Source organism: Solanum stenotomum, unplaced genomic scaffold (assembly GCF_019186545.1).
Source record: "Solanum stenotomum isolate F172 unplaced genomic scaffold, ASM1918654v1 scaffold25951, whole genome shotgun sequence".
Taxonomy (NCBI): Eukaryota; Viridiplantae; Streptophyta; class Magnoliopsida; order Solanales; family Solanaceae; genus Solanum; species Solanum stenotomum.
The window spans coordinates 57,172-80,459 of record NW_026028803.1 but is presented as its reverse complement, the minus strand read 5'-3'; the positions used below and the strand labels follow the sequence as shown (position 1 = coordinate 80,459).

General features: G+C 31.6%; 1 protein-coding gene across 2 annotated transcripts; it reads left to right on the top strand.

The window, feature by feature from the left end:
* Nucleotides 1-2,727: 2,727 nt before the first annotated feature.
* LOC125851452 (uncharacterized) lies at nt 2,728-7,386 on the top strand. 2 transcript variants are annotated; one of them, XM_049531245.1, is made up of 3 exons: nt 2,728-3,157; nt 6,823-7,072; nt 7,312-7,386. In XM_049531245.1, the coding sequence occupies exons 1-2, from the start codon at nt 2,951-2,953 to the stop codon at nt 7,069-7,071; spliced, it is 456 nt and encodes a 151-aa protein (XP_049387202.1). In that variant the 5' UTR covers nt 2,728-2,950; the 3' UTR covers nt 7,072; nt 7,312-7,386. The 2 variants fall into 2 exon arrangements, with proteins under 2 accessions (XP_049387202.1, XP_049387204.1); XM_049531247.1 differs by having other exon boundaries at nt 6,823-6,951; nt 7,312-7,381.
* Nucleotides 7,387-23,288: the final 15,902 nt, after the last annotated feature.

Here is a 23,288-nt window from a genome sequence, read left to right as displayed (position 1 = left end):
AGAGTGGTGAAGATTGCAACGACAATATCAAATCTTTTGAGAAAATGATGAACTGAAAAACGATGTTGAGTTTAAAAATCGACATTTATGAGTATGAATAATAATTTTGATTTGAAATATTTTCACCTACAACATCGATTTCAACACATGTAAACTTACTTTAGTATTCAAGTCGAAGAAATATTTGAATCTTATTTAATATTAAACATGAATTTGTATACATTGAGACAAAACTCTATAACAATTTAATGTATAGGTCTTTAAATTGAATGCATACATTGTAAGTGTTATGTAGATGTAGATGACAGTATGCATACTAATCTGATTATATGTATCAATATATTTTATCAGGAGGTAATATATCTATACACATTAATAACTGCCAAATATATTTATGTCACACACACGCACGCACGCACACACACAATGTGATTGAGGGCTTAAAGCGATATTTCAATTCGAGTCCTAAAACATAAACAAACTTCGTATACGTATTTATTCAAAAATTATTTTTATTACACTACTTAGATGAAAACTATTAGTATTTAACATTGTTTTTTCAGTTATTAGTTTTAGGTAAGATTTTATCAACTCAACATTGAGAAATATCCTTTCAGTGAGACAATTATTATATGATTTGTTAACACAATTCTATAAGTAATAAGTTGACAATTTTTTTAAAAAGATAAGAATTAGAACCATAGAATCCGATTTAAAAAATTGATGACTTGGTATACCCCACTTTAATATGTTTGTTATAATGCTTGAAATTAAAATTTAAAAGAAGTAAAAAAATTGAATTTACTTTGTTCAACACTTTTTACTATTGATTCATATTTTTAAGGAAAAATGATAGAAATCCCACTTTTTAGTTTACTTATTACCATTATCTCCTATAAGTTTTACAAATCTCCAAAATCCCTCATTTTCGCGCATCAAATTAGTGTATCTCGCGCATCAGATTAATGTATCAGCGCTTATATTATTGTATCTCGCGCATCAGATTAGTGTATCATGTATAAAATGTACATCAGATTAGTGTATCATGTATAAAATGTAATGTATCTTACTTAACGATTAATGTATCTCGCGCATTAGAATAATGTATCAACGTTTATATTATTGTATCCGTTTGAGGGATTTCTGTAATTATAAACTTTTAAGGGATAGATTGTAATTCCTCATTTTCGCGCATCAAATTAGTGTATCTCGCGCATCAGATTAATGTATCAGCGCTTATATTATTGTATCTCGCGCATCAGATTAGTGTATCATGTATAAAATGTAATGTATCTTACTTAACGATTAATGTATCTCGCACATTAGAATAATGTATCAACATTTATATTATTGTATCCATTTGAGGGATTTCTGTAAGATTAAACTTTTAAGTGATAGATTGTANCGATTAATGTATTTCGCACATCAGATTAATGTATCAACGCTTATATTATTGTATCCGTTTGAGAGATTTCTGTAATTATAAACTTTTAAGGGATAGATTTTAATTTTGCCTTAAAAGTATGTGATTTCTGTAATTTGCCCTTTTTTTAAAGTACAAAATGCGTTAAAGTAGATAAAATAAAATATTAAATTTTTTTATACTTTTTATCATAAATAATCATTTTTTTCCTATAAAAAATTTAATACTCAATTTATTCTTGATAAAAATCTGGGGGCGTAAGCTCTGATTATGTATAAACCAAACAGATGTATATTATAGTCTACATTTAATATAAATATGGATTGAGTTTCTTATCATGACTTCTAACAAACAATTGAAAATAATAATTTATAGATGGTAGATTCGTAAATCGTAATAATATCATTTAAAAGAATAATAGTCATAATTAAATATTTTTGCTAATTTTACGGAGCGAGATGATTCTAAATAAAAAAAATTCTTGTTCTAAGAAGAAATAATTGAAAGTTAGAAAAGAGAGATGATACTAAATCTTTTATATTTTAAAGAAAAATAATGTAAAAAAGAGAGATAAGTGTGAATAGAAATTTCATTCCCTATTTTTATGCAGAAAAACACATATATGATATAACTACTAAATGCCAATTTTTTAAGAACTTTTATTTACTAATAATATTTCCTTAACTAAAATATCAATTAAATTTAAGAGTTATAATATATATATATATATATATATATATATATATACATATATGTCAATTTCTCCTTTTGCTATTCTTAATACTTCATCACCTTGTTTATCGGTGTAGATTATATATATTTCACGAAAATGATATATCTTTAAATTACTTGAAATTAAACAAAAACATTACCAATTAATAATTGATCTAAATATACTTCTATCATTAATAATTTATCTAAAAATGCCCTTATAATTAATACTTTCTCTATTTATTTTTATTTGTCACGATTTTTAACACACCTGTTAAGAAAATAAATAATAATATAGGTATTTTACCAAAATATTTCCTATTAAATAAGGTCTTGAAAAATAAGTATTTAATGTTGAGAATAAAATATGAAAAACAAATTATTATATTTTCTTAATAAATCAAAAGTGATGAGTAAAAATGAAAATATATATTTTTTAAGAATAAGTGACATTAAAATTGAGAAATATCTTTTTCCATAAAATCAGATTTCACAATCACAATTATGATGGGTTAAATAAAGGTACCCTACCGCCCAACACCCACTTTATCCGCTTTTTCTTGTTTTGATAGGAGAACCTACGAAGCACTTTTCCCCCATTTGTGAACAGATTAATGACCAAAATACCCTTTTGAATTTCTGTAAAACAAACCAAATAGTTCCAAAGAGTTGCGTCTTCCTAGAGTTGTAACACTCTTTTGAATATTCTTGAAAAAATAAATTCTTCTCACACTCAGCCCTTTTCTTGAAAACCCCACAAACCCATTTGGAAGAAAATAAGAATTGACAGTTTTATTTTTCTTTTCTGAAGAAAAAATGTATGAATTTGGGGATGAACTGATAATTGAAAGCTTTAAAATTCCATGGTTGATTTGGATTCAGTTTGTGGTGATGATTCTTCTTGTGTTGCTTCTTTTCTTTGGGTTTAGTGTTTTGGATCTTTCAAACAACTCTACTTCTCAAGGTCCTGTTGGTTCTTCTTCGCATGTCAACTTGCCATCTAATTCTATTAGAATCCTTCAGGTTTGAAAAAGTTCATTTTTTTTCTCTAATTTTTGTGATTTCTCTTTTTGTTTGTGATTAAAGTGGAAATGAGAACTTTTGTTTGATTTGTTTCTGAGTTGATTTTGGGGTAAACATTGGATTTTTTTATTTTTTGCATATAAGTCTGAAATTCTATGTTCTAATCGCCAGATGAAACCGCCTACTTAGTACATAGTATTTTTACCCTTTTAATTAACTGTTCTTTGATGCCCAATTTCAATTGCAGAGATGAAACATATACTATTGTTAATTGTGCATTGGAAAATGCTTGTTATTTTGAGTGTGGGCCAATTGACAAGGAAAAAGGTCAAATGAGATAATAATTATTATAATAATAGAAATGATACATTCTTATAATAGTATAACAAATACTTTTGAATAATTGTGAGAAGTAACAGCTTTTTTTTTCTTGAGTCAATCCAGACGTGTACATCTTCAAATTCTTTTTTCCTTAATTATTCGATAATGGAAAAAAAAAATTCATGCTCCATTAATCTTTCAGAAAAAAAATGAATTATTTTTGAGTGGTGGCCGGTGGGGTTGGTTGTTGTCAAAGAAAAGAACAAGTCTTTGTCAAGTTAGGAGAAGTATATTGCTTATGCCGCCAGCCAAAGCATTGAATTCTCAACTTTCACTTTTCACTTTGCAAAGGTTGATAGTAGTATTAATATTTTCTACCAAAACCAAAGGTTGTAGATGTAAGCAATTTAACTGAAAGCAAAATTAAATAGAATAGTGTTGAAAACATGAGGTCTCAGCTATCCCAGAGACGAAAACACTAAGGGGTCGTTTGGTAGAAAAATAAATAATGTTGGGGATTCGTAACGCAGGGATTAGTAGTGCTGGGATTAGTAATGTAGGGTATATTTTTTATCAAGTGTTTGGTTCATTGCTTCTAACCTCATATTAGACCCTTGCATTATTATGAGATTTTCTATTTTATGTAATCGGTCAAGGTAGATAATTTTCGGACAATATTATTTTTTATGGTCTTCTAACTAGCTAGGAGAACAACAATTTTGTTGTCATGTTTGCTATTTCCTCACTTGAATTATTTGAGGGTAAACAATTGTTATCTTAATAAATTAATCACTTAAAAATCATTAATTTTCAATTTAGAATAGATAGACCATCTACTTTAAAACCGAAAATACGGTAAACAATAGTAAATCGAATAAATCATTTACATTTACACATAAAAATTGTAAGTTGTAGTTTTAATATGTATGCAATTTATAAATTGTTCAAAATACAAATAATTAGAAATCACATATAAATCAACAAATAATATATTCAATTAAGATCACAAACGTCATGTGGTGATATATTTGCCTTTTCGATTAGTAAATGTTAAACAACTCACATTTTAAATATTGCATTGATATGTATTGCATTTATTTATTAACAAACAACTCTCTCTAAATAATAAAATTTGTAAGCTACTTTATTTAAATAAATTTACTAGTACAAATATAAAACATAAAATCAAGAAAATAAATAAAATGATTTGAGGGATATTTTTGTCTTTACATAGATAATTTCATGGTATTAAATCCAATGTATTACTAATACACCATATGGAAGGTATTAGTAATACTTCTTATAATACCATGTAGGGTGTATAACTAATCCATGGATTAGTTATACTTAGGCCCAAAAATTCTACCGAACATAGTATTAAATAATACCATACATAATACATAGACTATTTCTTCTAATACCTCCCACCAAACGACCGCTAAGTGATTTTTTTCAGCTATCCTAGCCTTGATGGACAAAGTTACTTGGTATTTGTTGTTGGTGGGAGGTACCATGTATTTCGTGGAATTAGTCAATGTGCGCGGAAGCTGGGCCTGAACACCATCAAAAAAGCTGAAATGAAGTAGATAGTTGTAGTTTTGTTGGAAGTCATTTCATTTCCCTTGAGTATGGCATAAAATACTTTCGAAGTTTGAACCTTCATTCTTTATTTAGATAGATTGGGCAATTGTTTTCCACTTTTACCTATAATAAACTTACTTTTGCTGACTATTTTGATTTTGTGATACAATTTGTGTTCGAAGTTTAAATTAAACAGCAACAGAGGCAACTAGCATAAGTCTTAAAATTACCATTTTGCCAAATATTCTTTGTGTTTAATGTAGTTAGAAGAATGATAATGGAAAGTCTTTGGTTTAATTAAGATCAACCCATTATATCATTGAATACTGCCTCATTGTGATTCTTCATTTTGGTGTATCCAACCAGCTAAATGACTGGTCTTAACTCATGCCAGCTTCCAAGGTTGTTTAAAAAATGAGAGCACATAGAGAGATTGAGAAGGAGAGTAACAAGATGGATATACTATTAAGACATATGTTCTTATCACCTAGACTGAATTTTGCTTGCATTAGCTGGCTACCAAATGTACAGACATATTCTATGAGGTGCTTGTTAGCATGTCCATTTTGTTTTATTTTTATATTTGATGAAATATTTTATTTGCTAAGCACCCTTTGTACTATAGTTTTTTTTTTCTTCGTTCTGAGACCTTTTCTTTCATAAAACTTCTTTGTTTTGACTTTTGAGATATTGTCTGTAACACGGCCAAAAATAACTGTGTATGGAAAGGGCACTTTCTTGTTTTTTACAATAGGTTGTTAGGACCAACAAAGATTTATCCTATATTGGACATATTAAAGAGAGTGGTACAAGAAATAGACAAAAAAATGTTTAAGATATTTTACTAAGCAGTTATATTCTATTCACCATTTTTCTTTACTTGATAAGTTTCACTCCATATTTGTTTTCTATGAGCTAGTTAATACATATACTTAATAAATGTGTTCATTTGTTTGTGATTTGAGCTACTTGCAATTTAAGTACCAAAATTATGGTTTCTGTTTTCTGTGAATAAATTGTCCTCTGATTGACTGTTGTTCAACTAGAAACAGAAAGATTCATGGTCAATTTATTTCTCGGTAGTTATTGCTGTTTTTTCCAAGATTATATATTTGTATGCTTTGCTTACAATGAGAGCCAATATGGTTTTGGGTGGGTAGGAGGATCTGGAGGTTGAGGATTAGGGTAAAATGTTAGTATGTAGTCGAGCGCTATTTAGTTTTTCCTTATCAGTATTATTATGTTATTATTACTCTCCTACTATCGTATTCTTCAAATTTATTATTGCATGTTTCCTTTGCTTCAGTTATCGTATTATTTGTTGTTGCTAGTGTTCTTTACTCCATTATTTTCAACATGGCTTTGCCACTATTGTATATCCTTTTCATGCCCAATTTTTATTCCTTTCTTGACTCGAGGGTCTTTCGGAAACAACCTCTCTACTCTCACAAGGTAGGAATAAGGTTTGTGTTCATATCACCCTCTCCTGAACTCACTTATGGGATTATACTGGTATGTTGTTGTTGTTGCTTACAATGAGAGGCAAAGCAGATGGTATTTTGGCTGAAAAATCTTAGTTTTTAGCTGGAATAATGTTCTAACTAACTAATTGTATTTACTCTAGTTACTTAAATGTATCTGCAACGTAGTGTTTCACAGTACTTATAATCTGTGAAAGTTGTTAACTTGATGTAACATGCAATTGTGATTATTTCCTTTTGTTGAATTTGAAGAGCTTTTTTCTGAACATTTAGTATTTTCAGCATCGGAACCTAAACCAACATACTAAAGGGGAAAATGAAGCTAGCACTAGCCGTGAAATCAGGGCAGCAGATGAATCTCAAGTAAGAGAAGGATCTGCAGAAAAGGACGCAACCATTTTTAAGTTTTGTGTACGTACAGAGCACCCTTGCAATTACTTTGGACTAGCCAAACAAGCATTTCTCAAGTGCTTGGGCTTTGATTCCGATCGCGACAATTGTAACACCAGAAGACATGCTAAAGAAGAGTAATGTATGCTCTTCTTCACAAGTTCTCTCCCTCTCCCCCTACCCCACTACACCTCATCTTTTCATAGTAAAGATGAAAAACTAAGAATTCTCGGTGGTTCATAGAATAGTCGAGGTGTGCATGCTTGCCCAGACACCACCGCTCTAAGAAAAAATGATAATGCTTTTCCAAGTGCTTCATATTACTTGTTTTCCACCTTTTGTACCTACTTTGTTGTTAAAATGTAATATGTGGTTTTGCAGGGGAAGATGCTATATTAATTTTAGGTTCTTGAGATGCACAAAGGTTCAGGTCTTGGAAAGAGTAGATGCTGCTAGCAACAACAACAGGTAACTCTACCCACCAAGGCTAGGACTGACGGAAATAATTACCGAGTGGTTTTGTGCAATTTAATTCTAACCCTCAAATATTGTTTCTTAGCATGTAGTAGCTCTTTCATTTGAACAAAGATTAACCTTTCATTGATTTGTCTTCTATTGCAATTGTATATCTACCATGGATGTATATAGATATCAGCTTTCTATTGAGCACTATACCTTGCTAATTGACATTATATGAGCTTGTAATATCTACTTTTATAGTCACATGTGTCATGTATAACCAGGAGGCTTCAATTTTTAAGATATTTAGCATTGTTAACCTCATTACGTTTTTAAAGTTATGGGTTCATATATATATATATTACTCCTATTTAGAAATGGGAGTTTGGAGGACCAACATTGCACTAAAGAGTTGGACTAAAAGCTATAGAAATTGTATATTGAGGCCCATCAAAAAGATGAACTAAAGTAACTTCATCTACTTCTACATTTTCTACACATTGGAANAAGGAAGTTTTGTTTTTAAATTAAATAAGGTGAAAGTTTTATTTTTGAGCTAAATAAGATGGAAGTTTTAGTTATAAGTTAGGGATAAGACACAAATACCCCTAGACTATGACCGAAGTTCCAGAGTCACTTTATCTAAACTAAAGTCCTATTACCCTTGAACTCATTTTTTTGTAATTTTATACACCTTTAGGCTTACGTGGCACATTCCGTGACTCCACGCAGTTGAGACACGTGAGAGATATTTGGATGTCATGTAAGCCAAAAAGGTGTACAAAATTACAAAAAAAAATGGGTTCAGGGGTAATAGGATCTTAATTTAGTTAAAATGTCTCTAAGATTTTGGTCATAGTCTACGGGGTACTTGTACCATATCCCTTTAAGTTAAATAAGATGAAAGTTTAATTTTAAAAACACACGACACAATCATGGAAATGCACATAAAAAAATATTTAAGCTAAATAAGATGAAAATTTTATTTTTAAGAATGATCAACTAAAGCTTGCAAAGAATATGTCAATAAAAAAAAGAACTAAATAAGGTGGATGGTATTTTTGTAAACAAACAATTTATTCTTAAAAATTATGCAATGAATGTAAGTAGGGTGTATAAAACCGAACCAAACCATAAATTGAGTCAAATCGGAAAAAAAACCCGACTAGTGGTTTGGTTTGACTTGGTTTGGTATTGGAAAAGAAAACCCGACTATATTTGGGTTGGTTTGGTTAACTTAAAAAAACCCACCCGAGACCAAACCAACCCGACATTATATATGTAATTTTAAAATTTTATTTTATACATAAAATTATTTACTTTGATATATATATATAAAACTGGATAACAAAAGTCTGACGTAGCACCTCTCTTTAGCCAGGATTACCATTTATCTTTTTTTGTCAATTTTTTGAATTTTTTTTTATTCTTTTGATCTCTAATATCTGCCAAAAGAAGAAAAAGAAATATTTAAAATATCTTATTTATCTCTCCTCATTATTACTACAATTTATTATGTTTATCTCTCTTCACCATTACTATAATTAATTCCTTATCCTTAAATTCCTCTTTTTACCTTATGTTTTTATATTTTTCTACAAATCCTGATTTATTTATCCTTTTTTTTAATTATAATTTAATATTATACTTTTTATTTCTACAATTTTCTAAAAATAAAATATCTTATTTATCTCTCTTTTACTTATTACCATAAACGTTTTATTTACTATAGTAATTACTATTCCTTAAATTCCTTTTTTTACCTTTTTTTTAAATATAATTTTCTAAAAAATCTAATTTATTTATCCTTTTATTATCATATTTTAATATTATACTTTTTATATCTACAACTTTCTAAAAATAAAATATCTTATTTATCTCTCTTTTACTTATTACCATAAACGTTTTTTTCCCATTAATTTTTGTCTCAATCAATTTCATTTAATTTGTTGCCGTAAAAATTAGCAGAAAATTAAAAATATTTTTTTATTTCATCCCTAATACTATTAATTAATTAATTTACCTAAGACCCTTCCTCTTCCTTCTCTCATATCTCTTCCGTTTTATTAAAAAAAATACCTTTTAAATTGAAATAAATTTCAATCACATTTATTTCCTATTAATTGAGTTTTACTAATTAATCATTATAATTTCAAATCGGTTACAAACCCTTTTACCTTCCATTCTTCTTTATATTTTCATAAAATTCTCATAAGTTTGTAGCTTCTCATTTTTACCACTCATTTACAAGCTTATTCTTTTTAATTTTACACTTTTTCTTTTGAGTTGCAGAAGCTTAGATTTTCTTGTGACAATAATGGAGGAAAATGATGTGCTAATTTTTTCGAGGAAGCCATGATTTAAAGGTGTATTTGTAACTTCTTTTTATTTTGTTATCATATTGTTTATGCTCTCTTATTTTTTCTTTTTCTTGATTTATTGTGATTTTAACCTTTTAAAGACTTCAGGTATTCTATTAGAATATTTCAATATGAATCAAGAATCAAGAATTTAGAATACTTGAAAAAAATCATGAGACATTCAATTTCATTTTTCAAAATGAAGCGTATATGGTGATGGACCTTCACTATTCGAAAAATAAGAATAGCATGATGTATTTCTAATTTAGATTCATATAATTGCTATTCTTTCTAATGTCATGTTCTAATGACATAATGTAAGTTCTGTAATGACAATTATGTTAAGTAGGTGCAATTAGTCTAGGGCCTAGGTGACCTTCTTGGAGGATATTGTTGCTCACAATGGAGCACAATGGAAAGAGAAGTGTGTTGTTTGTAGAGAAATAATGATATAGCATATCGTCGTCATATATTTGAGTATGATTCAACATGTGCAATATTTTTTTATGTTTTCATAATGGAAATCACAAGGTTCTTATTTTTCTTTTTGTACAGGTGATCATGGCTATTGCGATTGTGGAGAAAAAGGATCTTTGAGCAAAGTCCAACACTAAATTATATTATTATTTAAGTCTTTGTAAGATTTTATTTTAATTTTTGAAATTTTAGTTCTTATTCTTTTGGAGTTGTTCTCTAATTTAATTAGATGAATAAGTTTATTATTTCCATCTCTAAAGCTATATATAATAATTAAAGTTAGGCATAGACAATGAGATGTGCACTTTTCTATAGCCAATAAATCTATTTATCTTTTTTCTTTTCATATTTTAATTTATTGTTGCAATTTTTTTTAAAAAAAGGCAATGTAAAAGTATGAAGGCAATGAAGAGGTGTAAAGGAAAAGAACATAAGGAAAATAAACATTCACATTTGTTCAATTTGTTAATCAATAGTCACAATTCACAATATTAAATACTTCATTTTATCTTTCCTATAGTTGATTCTCAATATTAAGAACTTAAATTAATTTGATATTACTTCTAATTTAATAAATTAGCCTACTATGTTGTTATGAGTTTATCAATTTTTTGGCTAATCTTTTCATATTACATTAATGAAATGACACACCCTTTCATATTGTGTTTTAATGGAGGATAAATAAATTTCTACATACTCCATCATTCATCGTATTTTTTTTTATTCAAATACTAAAATAAAGTGAACTTGCATTATGTTCAAGTGCAATCATGGCTATCATTACTACTCATAGCAAGGCAAACTTAGAAGGGTCGGACATGTGCTTAATTTGTTTGGGTTAATATAGTTAGAGGGTCGGACATGGGTTAAGACAGTTAGAGGATCGAACATGGGTTAAAATTGGATGATATGTTATTTTTAAAGAAAAACATGTAATTTTACTTGATTTGGAGTTTCTCATACAATTGAAGGATACGAATAATAAATTTATAGATGGCTGAGTTATGGATGGTTGCATAGTATAACATAGGATAAAGTTAACTATTAAACAAAAGTTGATAAGTATTTTTTACCCCTTCTCCCTACAATTAAATCAAAAGATAATGATAAGATTGGACAATATAATATAGTAGAATATATAATTAATCGGAAAGAAAATTGATTCTAACACATATATCTTAACGCGCGCGCGAAGCGCGGCTACGTTCCCTAGTTTTAAAAAATTTCTTATACTATTTCATAGTTTTTATCTTTTAATCTATTATTTCAAGTTTAAAACTTAGAATTCGGAATGGTCCAATAAAGATTATAGTTCATAGATGTTGATAATTATAATAAAACTTAAATCAAAATCAAATTAATACTAATGTAAAAAGAAAATCAATTCAACACCAAGAATGACAATAATATTGAATAATTGTTCTGTAGTTTTACATTGGTTTAGACAATTAAAATACATAATCTAATTTTAATTTTCCTTAAATATTTAGTAATGTAACTAATGCTTATTAAACTTATTTTAGCATGATTTAGTACTTTTAAATTATGATTATTTTCATTATAACTTTACAATATTTATTTTATATGATGATTTCATTATTATTTTTTCTTGAATATTTTAGTGTCATCAGTACTCATCTCATATTTTGTGTTATTTTCTTAAGAAACACCTTAGATAATTGTATTTTGGTTGGACTAAAGAAATATTTGGAGCACAAGTTAATTAGTATATGTTTGTATGCAAACTTTACCGAAAAAATCCAAAAATCTGAGGTTTATTAGTTTGGTTTGATTTATAAATTTAAAACCTTGACACAATGATTTGGTTTGGTATTTGAAAAACCCGAACCAACCCGAGGTTGAAAAACCCAAAAAAATCGAATTTTATTAGTTTGGTTTGGTTTATAAATTAAATTTTTTTACACAAATGGTTTGGTTTGATATTTGAAAAACTCGAACCAACCCGATCATGTATACCCCTAAATGTACGTTTGAATATGACAAACCAAACAAACAATAAAAACTAATTCCAACATAACTAATCCCAGCATAAGTTGTATTCAAACAAAACAACCCCTTATAGTTAGTATTTGGTTGGTGGTGATATCTCTTAATAACAAAATTGTCACTCCCTTTGTTTATTTTTATTTGTCTATTATTTCAAAAATATATTTATTCTTACTTGTAATTTTTTTTTTTTTATATATTTTGCCCTTTTAACATTAATTACTTACTAGGTTATGACGAGAGGTATCACTCATTAACACTTGAATTTTAAATTATAAACAACTCTATCCGGCTTGGATTTTCTTCCTGGAGTAGCATATCTCCAAATGTATAATTCGAATTAGTATAATCTACATATATAGCCATGTTTCTCCGAGTGTATAAAATGTTTTTTCGCGATATGAAGAGCCAATGGTTCTATCTTGATAAAAGCATAGATTATAATCTTCCATCATAAGTCATGCTTTGTTATTGTTCAATGATAAGAAATTTATATCTAGTTCATGAGTTAGGTGTTCATAGACCCCATAAAAGTCGAAAGAGATAGTTGCATTATTTACTAGAGAAAATTTTACGTGTATATAAATTATCACCCGATTTCTATGTCCTATTAGATATAAATGTAAGGTAACTATTGTTCCGCTGTAATATATAATATTTTTCGATATAATAAGCCTATATCCCCTATATTGGGTCAAGTTTGTGCACTCTTAAAATATATTTTCCGATATAATAAGTCTATATTGACTTTAGTTCGTGCACTCTTGAAGTATAACTCTGAGACAGTTTCTTGTCCACCACAGTTGTAATATTTTATTTTTATTTTTAATCTTGTTATTTTGAAATTTATCTAGTAAATGATATTTTTAAAAGTTATATTCTAAATGTTATTTCTAATTCAGTATTATTTTACAAAAACTTGACTTTTTTTTTGTTAACAAGTCATCGCCTCGGACTGTGGTTCTCTTGGTGTGGTAGGTTAGGCTTGACCCCCTACTATGTCGATTAATCCAAAAAGTTATAATTGTTGGGGGACATGTGAAAGTAAAGAGAGGGTGAATTTAAAAATCCTTCAGTCGACTCACCTGCAAGTTAGTAACACAGATATACGAAAATAACAAATGCAGTAAGTAAATAACACAGAGAAATTTATACTGGTTCGAAACACCGATGTGGTGCCTACTTCCAGTCCCCTTGGGTTTCAAGGGTTTCTTTAAGAGCTTGAATGAAACTTGGATGGTACAAAGTATTTCAACTGTAAATTCTGCCTAATGTGCAAATCAAAACTTCTACTTTGACACAGCCTCAACTCGTATAACCTATCCTCAGTTTCTTCTCTCTTTTCTTTTTTAGTTGTATGCTCACAAGAATACAATGATTTTATGAAAGACAATAGAAGAAGACAATACAACTTTAAGTGAAGTGCGTACTTCACACCTAGGTCCGAGGGAGGTATATATAGGTACAAACTAGTGCTCTTTGTAAGGAAAACCCAAGGGTGTTCATTCCCAATCAGGGATTTTGAGGGATCCCTTAATAGAGGCTATTTGCTAATCCATGTCCCTATTATATATGTGCATGGTAAATCACTTTTCTTCCTTCTTGGCTTGATTTTATTCTTTGCTGGATAGTTGATCTCAAATCTTTGGCATGATTTAAATTTCTTTCTTTTTTTGGTAGCTTGAGTTTGTTCTTGGCTTGATTGCTGATCTCTTGATCTCATCACATCAATCTTGGCTTGATTGTTGATCTATTGATCTCATCTTGCTGCTTGATTTTGGGCCATCTAGTATGGATCTTGAATTCCTTTGGCAAATTTTCTTCCTTGAATACTGGAGAGGATTTTCGCCTTCCTTTCTTTATGTAATTGACTCGTCTATTTTTTAATTCATTTTCCTGCAACAAGTCGTATGTCGGTTAGGTGTTTCATTATTAAAATTTCTTGATCATGTAGAGTTAACAATCTCTCCCTTTTTTATAATGACAACTAATTCACAATTTGCATAAGTTTAAAGAAGTAATGAGACTTCCCTGACGTATTGATCGTTGTGAGTGACTCCCCCTGACTTTAAGATTTATAGCTTCCCATGACTCGATCGCTTCCTATTAGTACCATTCTCCCTCTTTGGCCTAATCAAAAAGAGCAAAAGAGAACACACAAAAAAACAGAACAGGCAGTAGCATAAAAGAGATAAGCAGAGTAGGAAGCCAGAGAGCCTTCAATATACAGTCCAAACAAAAGATAGGGACAAACCCTTTTTAAAGAACTGTTCAGGAGTCACAAAATAAGGGAGCAGAAATCTAATGATTGTTACCCCAGAAGTACTTTAGGGTGTTAATGACCTTTCCACTGAAGGAATTGCACGAGCGTTCCAAATTCTTGGAGTGACTAGAGTAGGAGTCTTGAACAGAGATGGAAAGATCGTTGTTGGAAGAGTTGACTCCGCTCTTGAGAGCGTCAACTTGCTTGATTAGCTTGTTGACGGAGGAGATCCCTTCCTGTTTTATCATTGTCATTGCAATTCGTAGCTTACCTACATCTGTGCTAGTATCCTTCTAAAGTCAGAATACCTTCTCAATAGCATCATGTAGAGTTTCCAGTCCGCGTTCCACAACAAGGATTCGAGTTTTGAGTTTATCAGAGTCCGAAAGTAGAAGAGCAACTGACTCTATAGAGATTTTAGTCGGCTTACCTGTATCAACCCTTGCTTTTATATAGTCCTTTTTAACCCATTTGTTTCCAACCTCCACATACCCCATGTTGGAAAAAGTACTAGAATCATAAGTAGCATTGATCTCAATATGTTTGAACATAGAGAGATCCATTAGTCGGACCACCAGGATTCTTGAGATGAGCAATCTGTAAGGTAAATTGGCTGAGGGATTTGACTCCTCAGCACTTTCCAGGATGTACTCCTTAAACCACGATGCCCAGTTAATACGATATTTCTTGAGCAAACAGTAAAGTACAAACACATCCCGATTTGAGATACTGCTCAGAGATCCTTTCCTCGGTAAGAAAGTAGTAGAAACAATATGTGCTAAAATACGATGGTAAAAAAACAGAAATAGGGGGCCAAAATCAGACAAGTTAGCACTGGGTTCAGCCACAGCTTCTTTAGCACCTTCTAGAGACACCTCGAAATCATCAGGCCAAGTGTCATTCATGTACGAAATCACACCAAAAAATTTAGTACCAACAATATCTTCAAACAGTAATTAATTAACAATAATATGACTACCCATGACAAGGGTTTCCAACTCGCCATTGTCGTTAGACACATGGAGATTTGCATAAAATTAACGAGCAGCTTCTTCAAATAACTCAGGACCTTAGAGGCTAAACAGCAGAGACAATTTTTGAGCTTTAAGAAATGAGCTTACCGAACAGTGAGAATATCTTAACTGATTGAGGTTGATCACCCTGCCAGGAACAATTGGACGAGCCTTAAAATCATCATATTTGTTCTTTTGTTCCACACCCCAAAAGTGATGTATGTCCTCGGGAGAGAGAGTCCCAGAGATACTAGGTCAGAATTTTTACTGACTCTTTTTCTTCGTTGCAGGAGCCTTACGCTTAGTAGCTGAAGAAGGAGAACCTAGAGAGTCATCCAACGAATCGAATGATAGAGAGAAAACATCTGGAGAACTCAGGAAAAAAAGATTAGAGCTTTCGAGAGAAGCCATTTTTTGAGTTTCAGGCATGTTTAGAATAAGGAGAGAGGGGAAGGAAAATGAACAATATAAGTAGAGAAGAGAAAAGAAGGGTTTTTGGAGAAGGGGAGAAGATAGAAGGAAAAAAGTTGAAAAGATGGAAAAGAAGAGTCTTACGGGGAAGCGAAAAGGGCGGAGAGTAATAATTAACACTAGAAACAAGGAAAGAAAATAATTAGCACAGGAAACAAGAAAATAAAGTAGCACAAAAACAAAACAAAACAGACAGATTATAGAGCAAATATGATAATACCCAGACAATTACGAAGGAAACATAATCTTTCTTCAAGTAGGGGTTTTGTAAAAATATCGGCTAATTGATTTTCAGAATCAACAAATTCTAATGAAAAATCACCATTTTCAACATGATATCGAATAAAATGATGCTTAATGTCAATCTGCTTATCCCTGGAATGATGCACAATATATTTAGAAAGGCTAATAGCACTTGTATTATCGCAAAAATAGGAACAACTTTATAAGATAAATCATAATTAAGTAATTGATGCATTATCCATAATAACTGGGTACCACAGCTTTCCACAGCTATATATTATGATTGCGTAGTAGACATGGCGATTGAGGTTTGTTCTTTGCTATGCCGGGAAATTAAGGACTGACCCAAAATTTGGCATGTTCCACTTGTACTTTTCCGATCATTTTTATCACCTGGAAAATCAGAATCTGAATAGCCAATTAAATCAAAATGAGATGAGTGAGAATTATTTCCAATCAGATAGTGAATGATTCGCTTTACTACAGTGAGATATGATTATTTTGGAGCAACTTAAAATCGTGCACATTTGCATACACTGAACATGATGTCTAGTCGGCTGGCAGTGAGATAAAGTAGTGATCTAACCATTCTTCAATACATTTTTTCATCCACATCTTTGCCTGGTGCGTCTGTTTCGATACACGTGGAAGGACTCATGGGAGTTCCAAAGGCTTTTCCCTTTTCAAGTCCAAATTTTTTAAAAAGCTCTTTGGTGTACTTGGTTTGACTGATAAATGTTTCATTAATTGACTGCTTGATTTGTAATCTAAGGAAGAATGTGAGTTCTCCCATTAGGCTCATTTCAAATCACCTTTCATAAGATTTGCAAAATTCTCACACAAAGAAGGGTAGAGATTCCAAAATAATATCATCCACATAAATTTGAACTATAAGAATATATAAACCAAATTTTTGAATGAAAAGAGTTGTGTCTATTTTCACCCATTGGAAATTATTTTGAAGTAAAAAGGTACTTAATCTCTCATACCAGGCTGTTGGAGCCTGTTTGAGCCCATAAAGCACTTTGAAAAGTTTATAAATAAAATCGGGGCAAGAAGAATTTTCAAACCCAGGGGGCTGTTTGACAAATACCTCTTCTTTTATGAAGCCATTTAAAAAAATATTTTTTACATCCATTTGAAAAAGTTTAAAGCGATTAAATGATGCATATGCAAGTAAAGTGCAAATGGATTCTAACCTTACTACATGAGCGAAAGTTTCATCGAAATCAATACCTTCATGTTGGGAGTAACCTTGAGCAACCAATCTTGCTTTGTTACGAATGACTTTTCCATTTTCATCCAACCTGTTATGAAACACCCATTTGATTCCGATTACCGAGCAATTCTTTGGTCTTTCGATAAAAGTCCATACTTGATTTCTTTCAAATTGGTCAAGTTCTTCTTTCATTGCTTGTGTCCATGACTCATCTTCCATAACATAATTTATTCGTTTGGGTTCCATTTGAGATACTAGAGCCATAAAAGCTTATTTTCTTAGGGAAGACCTTGTCTGGATTTTGTCATCAGATTTCCCAAGGATAAAATTTTCAGGGTAGCTGGAATTATGTCTCCATTCTCTAGAAATGTTGGCTTTGTCTGCTAGGGTAGTCGACTCCACCTCTGCAATAGTTGACTCGTCAGTGTTAGGTTCAAGAGTAACTTTTGAGATTTCATTAGTTGGTTTGAGAGAAGTAATTTAATTGTCACCAACTTCAATTTTCTGTACTCTTGGATTAGTGTCATCAAATACTACATGAACAAACTCTTCGACACTTAAAATTCTTTTGTTAAAAACTCGAAAAGCTCTGCTAAGGGGTGCGTACCCAAAGAAAATACCTTCGTCACTTCTTGGATTGAACTTACCAAGATTGTTCTTACCATTATTATGGATGAAGCATTTACAGCCAAAAGGGTGAAAGTAGCTAATGTTTGGTTTCTTTTCTCTCCAGAGTTCATATGGAGTCTTCTTTAGTATGGGCCTGATAAGACACCTGTTAAGAATATGACAAGCAGTACTTACAGCTTCTGCTAAAAAATGATCAAGAAGATTTCGATCTAGCAGCATAGTTCTGGAAGTATCATGTAATGACCAATTTTTCCTTTCTACCACTCCGTTTTGTTGAGGTGATTTGGATGAAGAGAAGTTTTAAGTGAACCCATTTTGAGCACATAAATCTTTAAAGGCTTTATTTTCAAATTCACCACCATGATCACTATGAATGGTTGTGATGAAATAACCTGCTTCTCTTTGAACTTTTCTACAAAAAACTTCAAAATTAACAAAGTCCTCATTTTTGTGAGAGAGAGATTACCCATGTAAACCTTGAGAAATCATCAACAATTACGAAAGCATATCTTTTACCTCCAATGCTAGCAATTCGAGTTGGACCAAAAAGGTCCATATGAAGAAGCTGAAGGAGTTTAGACGTACTTACGATATCTTTTCCCTTAAAGGATGAACGAATTTGCTTACCCAATTGGCATGCATCACAGATGTGATTTTTATCGAAATTTAATTTTGGTAAACTAATGACTATTTCAAGTTTAGATAGTTTTTCAAGAGCATGCATGCTTGTGTATCCAAGTTTTTGATGTCATTGCCAAAGACCACTTGTAACTGCAGTAAGACAAGTAAGAGAAGAGAAATCAACATTATTTAAAACATATATATTGTTTACTCGATCTCTGATGAGAGTGAGATTTTTCTCAGGATGTTTGATGATGCAGCTTGATGTGTTGAAAGTTACTTGAAATCCGGCATCACATAGTTGACTAATATTGAGAAGGTTGTGTTTGAGTCCTTCAACCACATCACATGAAGAATTAAGAGTAATGGTTCCTACTCATGTTACTTCTCCTTTAGCATTATTCCCAAATCTTACCATGCCTCCATCAATCCTTTTTATAGTTTTGAAGTTTTATTTCTTTCCGCACATGTGTCTGGAGCATCCGCTGTCAAATACCCACATTCTCTTTTTGTAGGTTTTCTTAGACTGCTCCTGCAAACCAAAAAGATTAGTTTCTTTTAGGTATCCAAGTATTTTTGGGTCCTTGATGAATAGTAAGTTTTGGTCTCCAAATCCACTTTCCAAAATAATATTTTCTATAGTTAAAAGATTTGTGACCGAGATCACCACAAGTATAGCAAGTAATTCTAACAAAGTTTTTAGGAGAGTGAGAGTTAGGTGTAGATCTATTTGATCTGCTGGAACTATGATAAGGAGATCTTCTCATGTTGAAAGTAGTTATGTTAGATCTGACAGAACTATGACCGGGAGATTTCCTGATACTGTTCAGTTGCGTTTTTACTTCCTCCAGTTCTTCTGTTAGTAAGTCAACTTCAATCTGACTTGCTTCTAGAAGAATCTGTCAGTCGTTCTTTTCTTAAGCAATCTTATTGTACTCGTCAATAACTTTCTATAATTCATCAGCAATCATGTCCAAAGAATTTTGTAAGACATTATAATTAGGATAGTTGAAAGGTCTTACCTCACTAGTTTCGCCAAGTACCATGAAGCATATGTTGGCATTTTCATCATGATCATCGTCGGTTGTTTCTCCTTGATCCTAGGCTCCGAGACTTTTTGGATCTTTATTTCGTCGATTGTTTCTCCTTCTCCATTCTGGGCAATTTTGTTTGATATGATCTAGTTTTTCACAGTAGTAGCAACGATCATTATTTATTTTGAATTCATGTTGGGGTCTCTATTTTCTTTGTCTAAGCATTTGCTGAGGGTCATTCCTTCGTCTTGATAATCATCGACTTCTTCTCTGACTTCAGATGTCTCGACTGTAAAGGCCATAATTTACTGGTGAGACCTGCTCTGATACGAATTGCAAGTAAAGAGATGGTGAATTTAAAAAATTTTCAGTCAACTTTCTGGATTGGTCAGTCGACTCACCTACAAGTTAGTAACAAAAATATACGAAAATAACAAATACGTATGTAAATAACACAGAGAAATTTATACTGGTTCGGAACACCGATATAGTATCTACTTTCAGTCCCCTTGGGTTTCAAGGGTTTCCTTAAGAGCTTGAATAGAACTTAGATAGTACAAAGTATTTCAACCGTAAATCATGTATGATGTGCAAATCAGAACTCCTACTTTGACACAGCCTCAACTCGTATAACCTACACTCAGTTTCTTCTCTCTTTTCCTTTTCAGTTGTATGCTCACAATAATACAATGATTTTATGAAAGACAATAGAAGAAGACAGTACAACTTCACCTGAAATGTGTACTTCACACCTAGGTCTGAGGGAGGTATATATAGGTATATATAGGTACAGACTAGTGCTTTTTTTAAGGAAAACCCAAGGGTGTTCATTCCCAATCGGGGATGTTGAGGGATCCCTTGATTGAGGCAATTTGCTGATCCATGTCCATATTAGATATATGCATGGTAAATCATTTTTCTTCCTTCTTGGCTTGATTATATTCTTGGTTGGATAGTTGATCTCGAATCTTTGGCTTGATTTGAGTTTCTTTCTTCTTTTGGTAGCTTGAGTTTATTCTTGGGTTGATTATTGCTCTCTTGATCTCATCACATCAATCTTGGCTTGATTTTTGATCTATTGATCTCATCCTATCAATCAAGATATGCTTGATTGAACTGCTGCTTGATTTGGGGCCATCTAGTATGGATCTTGAATTCCTTAGGCAGATTTTCTTCTTTGAATACTGGAAAGGATTTTCGCCTTCCTTTATTTGTGTGATTGACTTATCTCTTTTTGAATTTCTTTTCCTGCAATAAGTCGTAAGTCGGTTAGGTGTTTCATTATTAAAAAAATTTGATCTTATAGAGTTAACAACATGGACCATACCACTAACCAACATATTACATTATAAAATGTTCACACAATAGAGAGGGAAGGAGTAGCTTATTCAATCTTCTTCTCTATAAAACAAAATATATACTTAGCTTACAAAAAAGTTACATTTTTCATATATTTTCTTCATGAAAGGTAATTGTCACCTATCTAGTTGAGTTAAACCTTTAACCTCTTGCTGAAAACATTGCCAAGAGGAGAAGTGTGTTTCATTTCCACTAGTAGACGCCATCTTGGCAAAGTAGTCAGCCACTATATTAGCTTCTCGATAACAATGAATGAAGTTGACATTGGCTGCTAACATTTCTGGTAGTATCATAAATGATATTTTTTTAGCTTTAGATTAGTAGTGCTCATTTGAGAAGATGGATTCTTGAGCCCTAGTTTGGCTCAAGAATCCATCTTCTCAACTCCAATTCATGGGGAAAGCTTCAGTCGAGGTATGGGGGTCTTGATTCATGGAAAACTTTCTTCCATGAATCCCTAAAACTCTCTATTTCAAATTACTAGATTCTTCCAAATCTAAGGTTTTTCAATCTAGTCATAGTTTCTTCCTAAAAAACGATTTCAAAATTGACTATTATTATGATTGAATTGTTGTTTATTGGTAAGTTTATGATAAAATTTCCCATGAACCCATGAATTTTCCCATGACCCCAATTTCATGAATTGTGATGGATGTATTGATGCAAGATGAATACTATGAATTGTGTCTATTGTATTTTAGTTATTGAATCTTGTTTTATCCATGCCTAATGTAGTATTTCTAGGTGTGATTGTGAGACATGGTTCATGACCCTTGAAGGGTGAATTATGAAGGTTTGTACATGTTGATGAAAGTTGTGTATGAACTTATGATTCACTTAGAAAGTGAAGATCCTATGACTATTGTGTAAATTGTGGTATTGTTGATAGATCATTCTCCCCTTTACCCTTACACATTACTATGTATGAATTGTCTAAGATGATGACAATATTGTTGTGTTGATTAAAAGGCAATTCTCATGAAACACTATGAACATAATGTGAAAGGTTTACTCACATGCTAATGATGGTTCTAAGGTTGAAAGTCAATTCTCACCTAATTGAATCTATGAGCTATTTTATGAGTTGTATTGAATGAAGGGCAAGATATTCCTTCACACATGTAAATGCAATTCAAGACTAATTATGTGTAATTTGGAAAATAATGCTTAGCACCAAGTGGATATGGAAAATGAGGTAGAGGCCCTCCCACATACAATAGGTTGGGTCATCTAAATTATTCTCATGGGATGGAAGCTCCTCCGCCAATACAATAGGTTGGGTTTATAGAAGCAATCTCCCTATCCCATAACTATGTGCCCACATAGGTCTTTACCTAGTGGATCCACCTAAAATCTAATACTTTTAGATCTACCTTAGGCAAGTAGGACACCCTCTTTCGGTGTGGGGTTACACGACACCGAATTCCATGTAGTTCACATAGTCTACGTCGGTTAAGGCTATTTTCCCTACATGACAAGATAATGAATATAACATGAACTATACTTATGACTTCTTGATGAGTTTTGCTTAGTAGGAGTGGGGGTATGGGACTTCACTTTTACACTGCACAAGTAGACTTTGAAAGGGGTTATGGGATGGTTTCTTATGCTATGATAAGATATGAATGTATGCATGTATGTTGAATGGATTGCTGCTATGGATGACTTTCCTTATGTTCAAGCTAATGTACATTACTATTGACTATGATGAGGTCTAAGGATGATATGTATGACTAAGGTGGCCTCAAAGGAGTACTTAGTATGGTTGGTATTATGGGATGACAACCATACATTGCACAAGTATACATTAGGGTTGCTAAGGTAATGGTTCTATTATGTTGTGAGGATTTATGTGATGAATATGCTATGACTTGTGTTTTACATTAAAATGCATAAGTGATTCTCAAACTTGACAAATGCATGTTTTTCAAATAAATTGTCATTTTTATCATACTTCAAGGATTTTTATTCATGCTTCCATACTTGCACATTTTGTGCTAACCCCTATTTCTTCTACATTTTTGATAAGTGTAGGTTCCGGCTAGGTGAAGTGTACTTCCTTTCTTGACAAAGGCTTGGATTGCTTATCTCCAAGACTTGTGGTGAGTCCTCATGGTTCGAGGACAAGTGGCATTCACTTCTATTTACTTTCTTATATTCTACTTTTGAGACTTTTCGATTGTAAAGGGTTGTGACCCTATT

What these genes read in the sequence shown, in the direction of transcription:
- LOC125851452 (XM_049531245.1), top strand. Translation starts at nt 2,951, where the DNA reads ATGTATGAATTTGGGGATGAACTGATAATTGAAAGCTTTAAAATTCCA. An exon ending in ATTCTATTAGAATCCTTCAG is followed by an intron (nt 3,158 to 6,822) that starts GTTTGAAAAAGT and finishes TAGTATTTTCAG; the next exon opens with CATCGGAACCTAAACCAACA.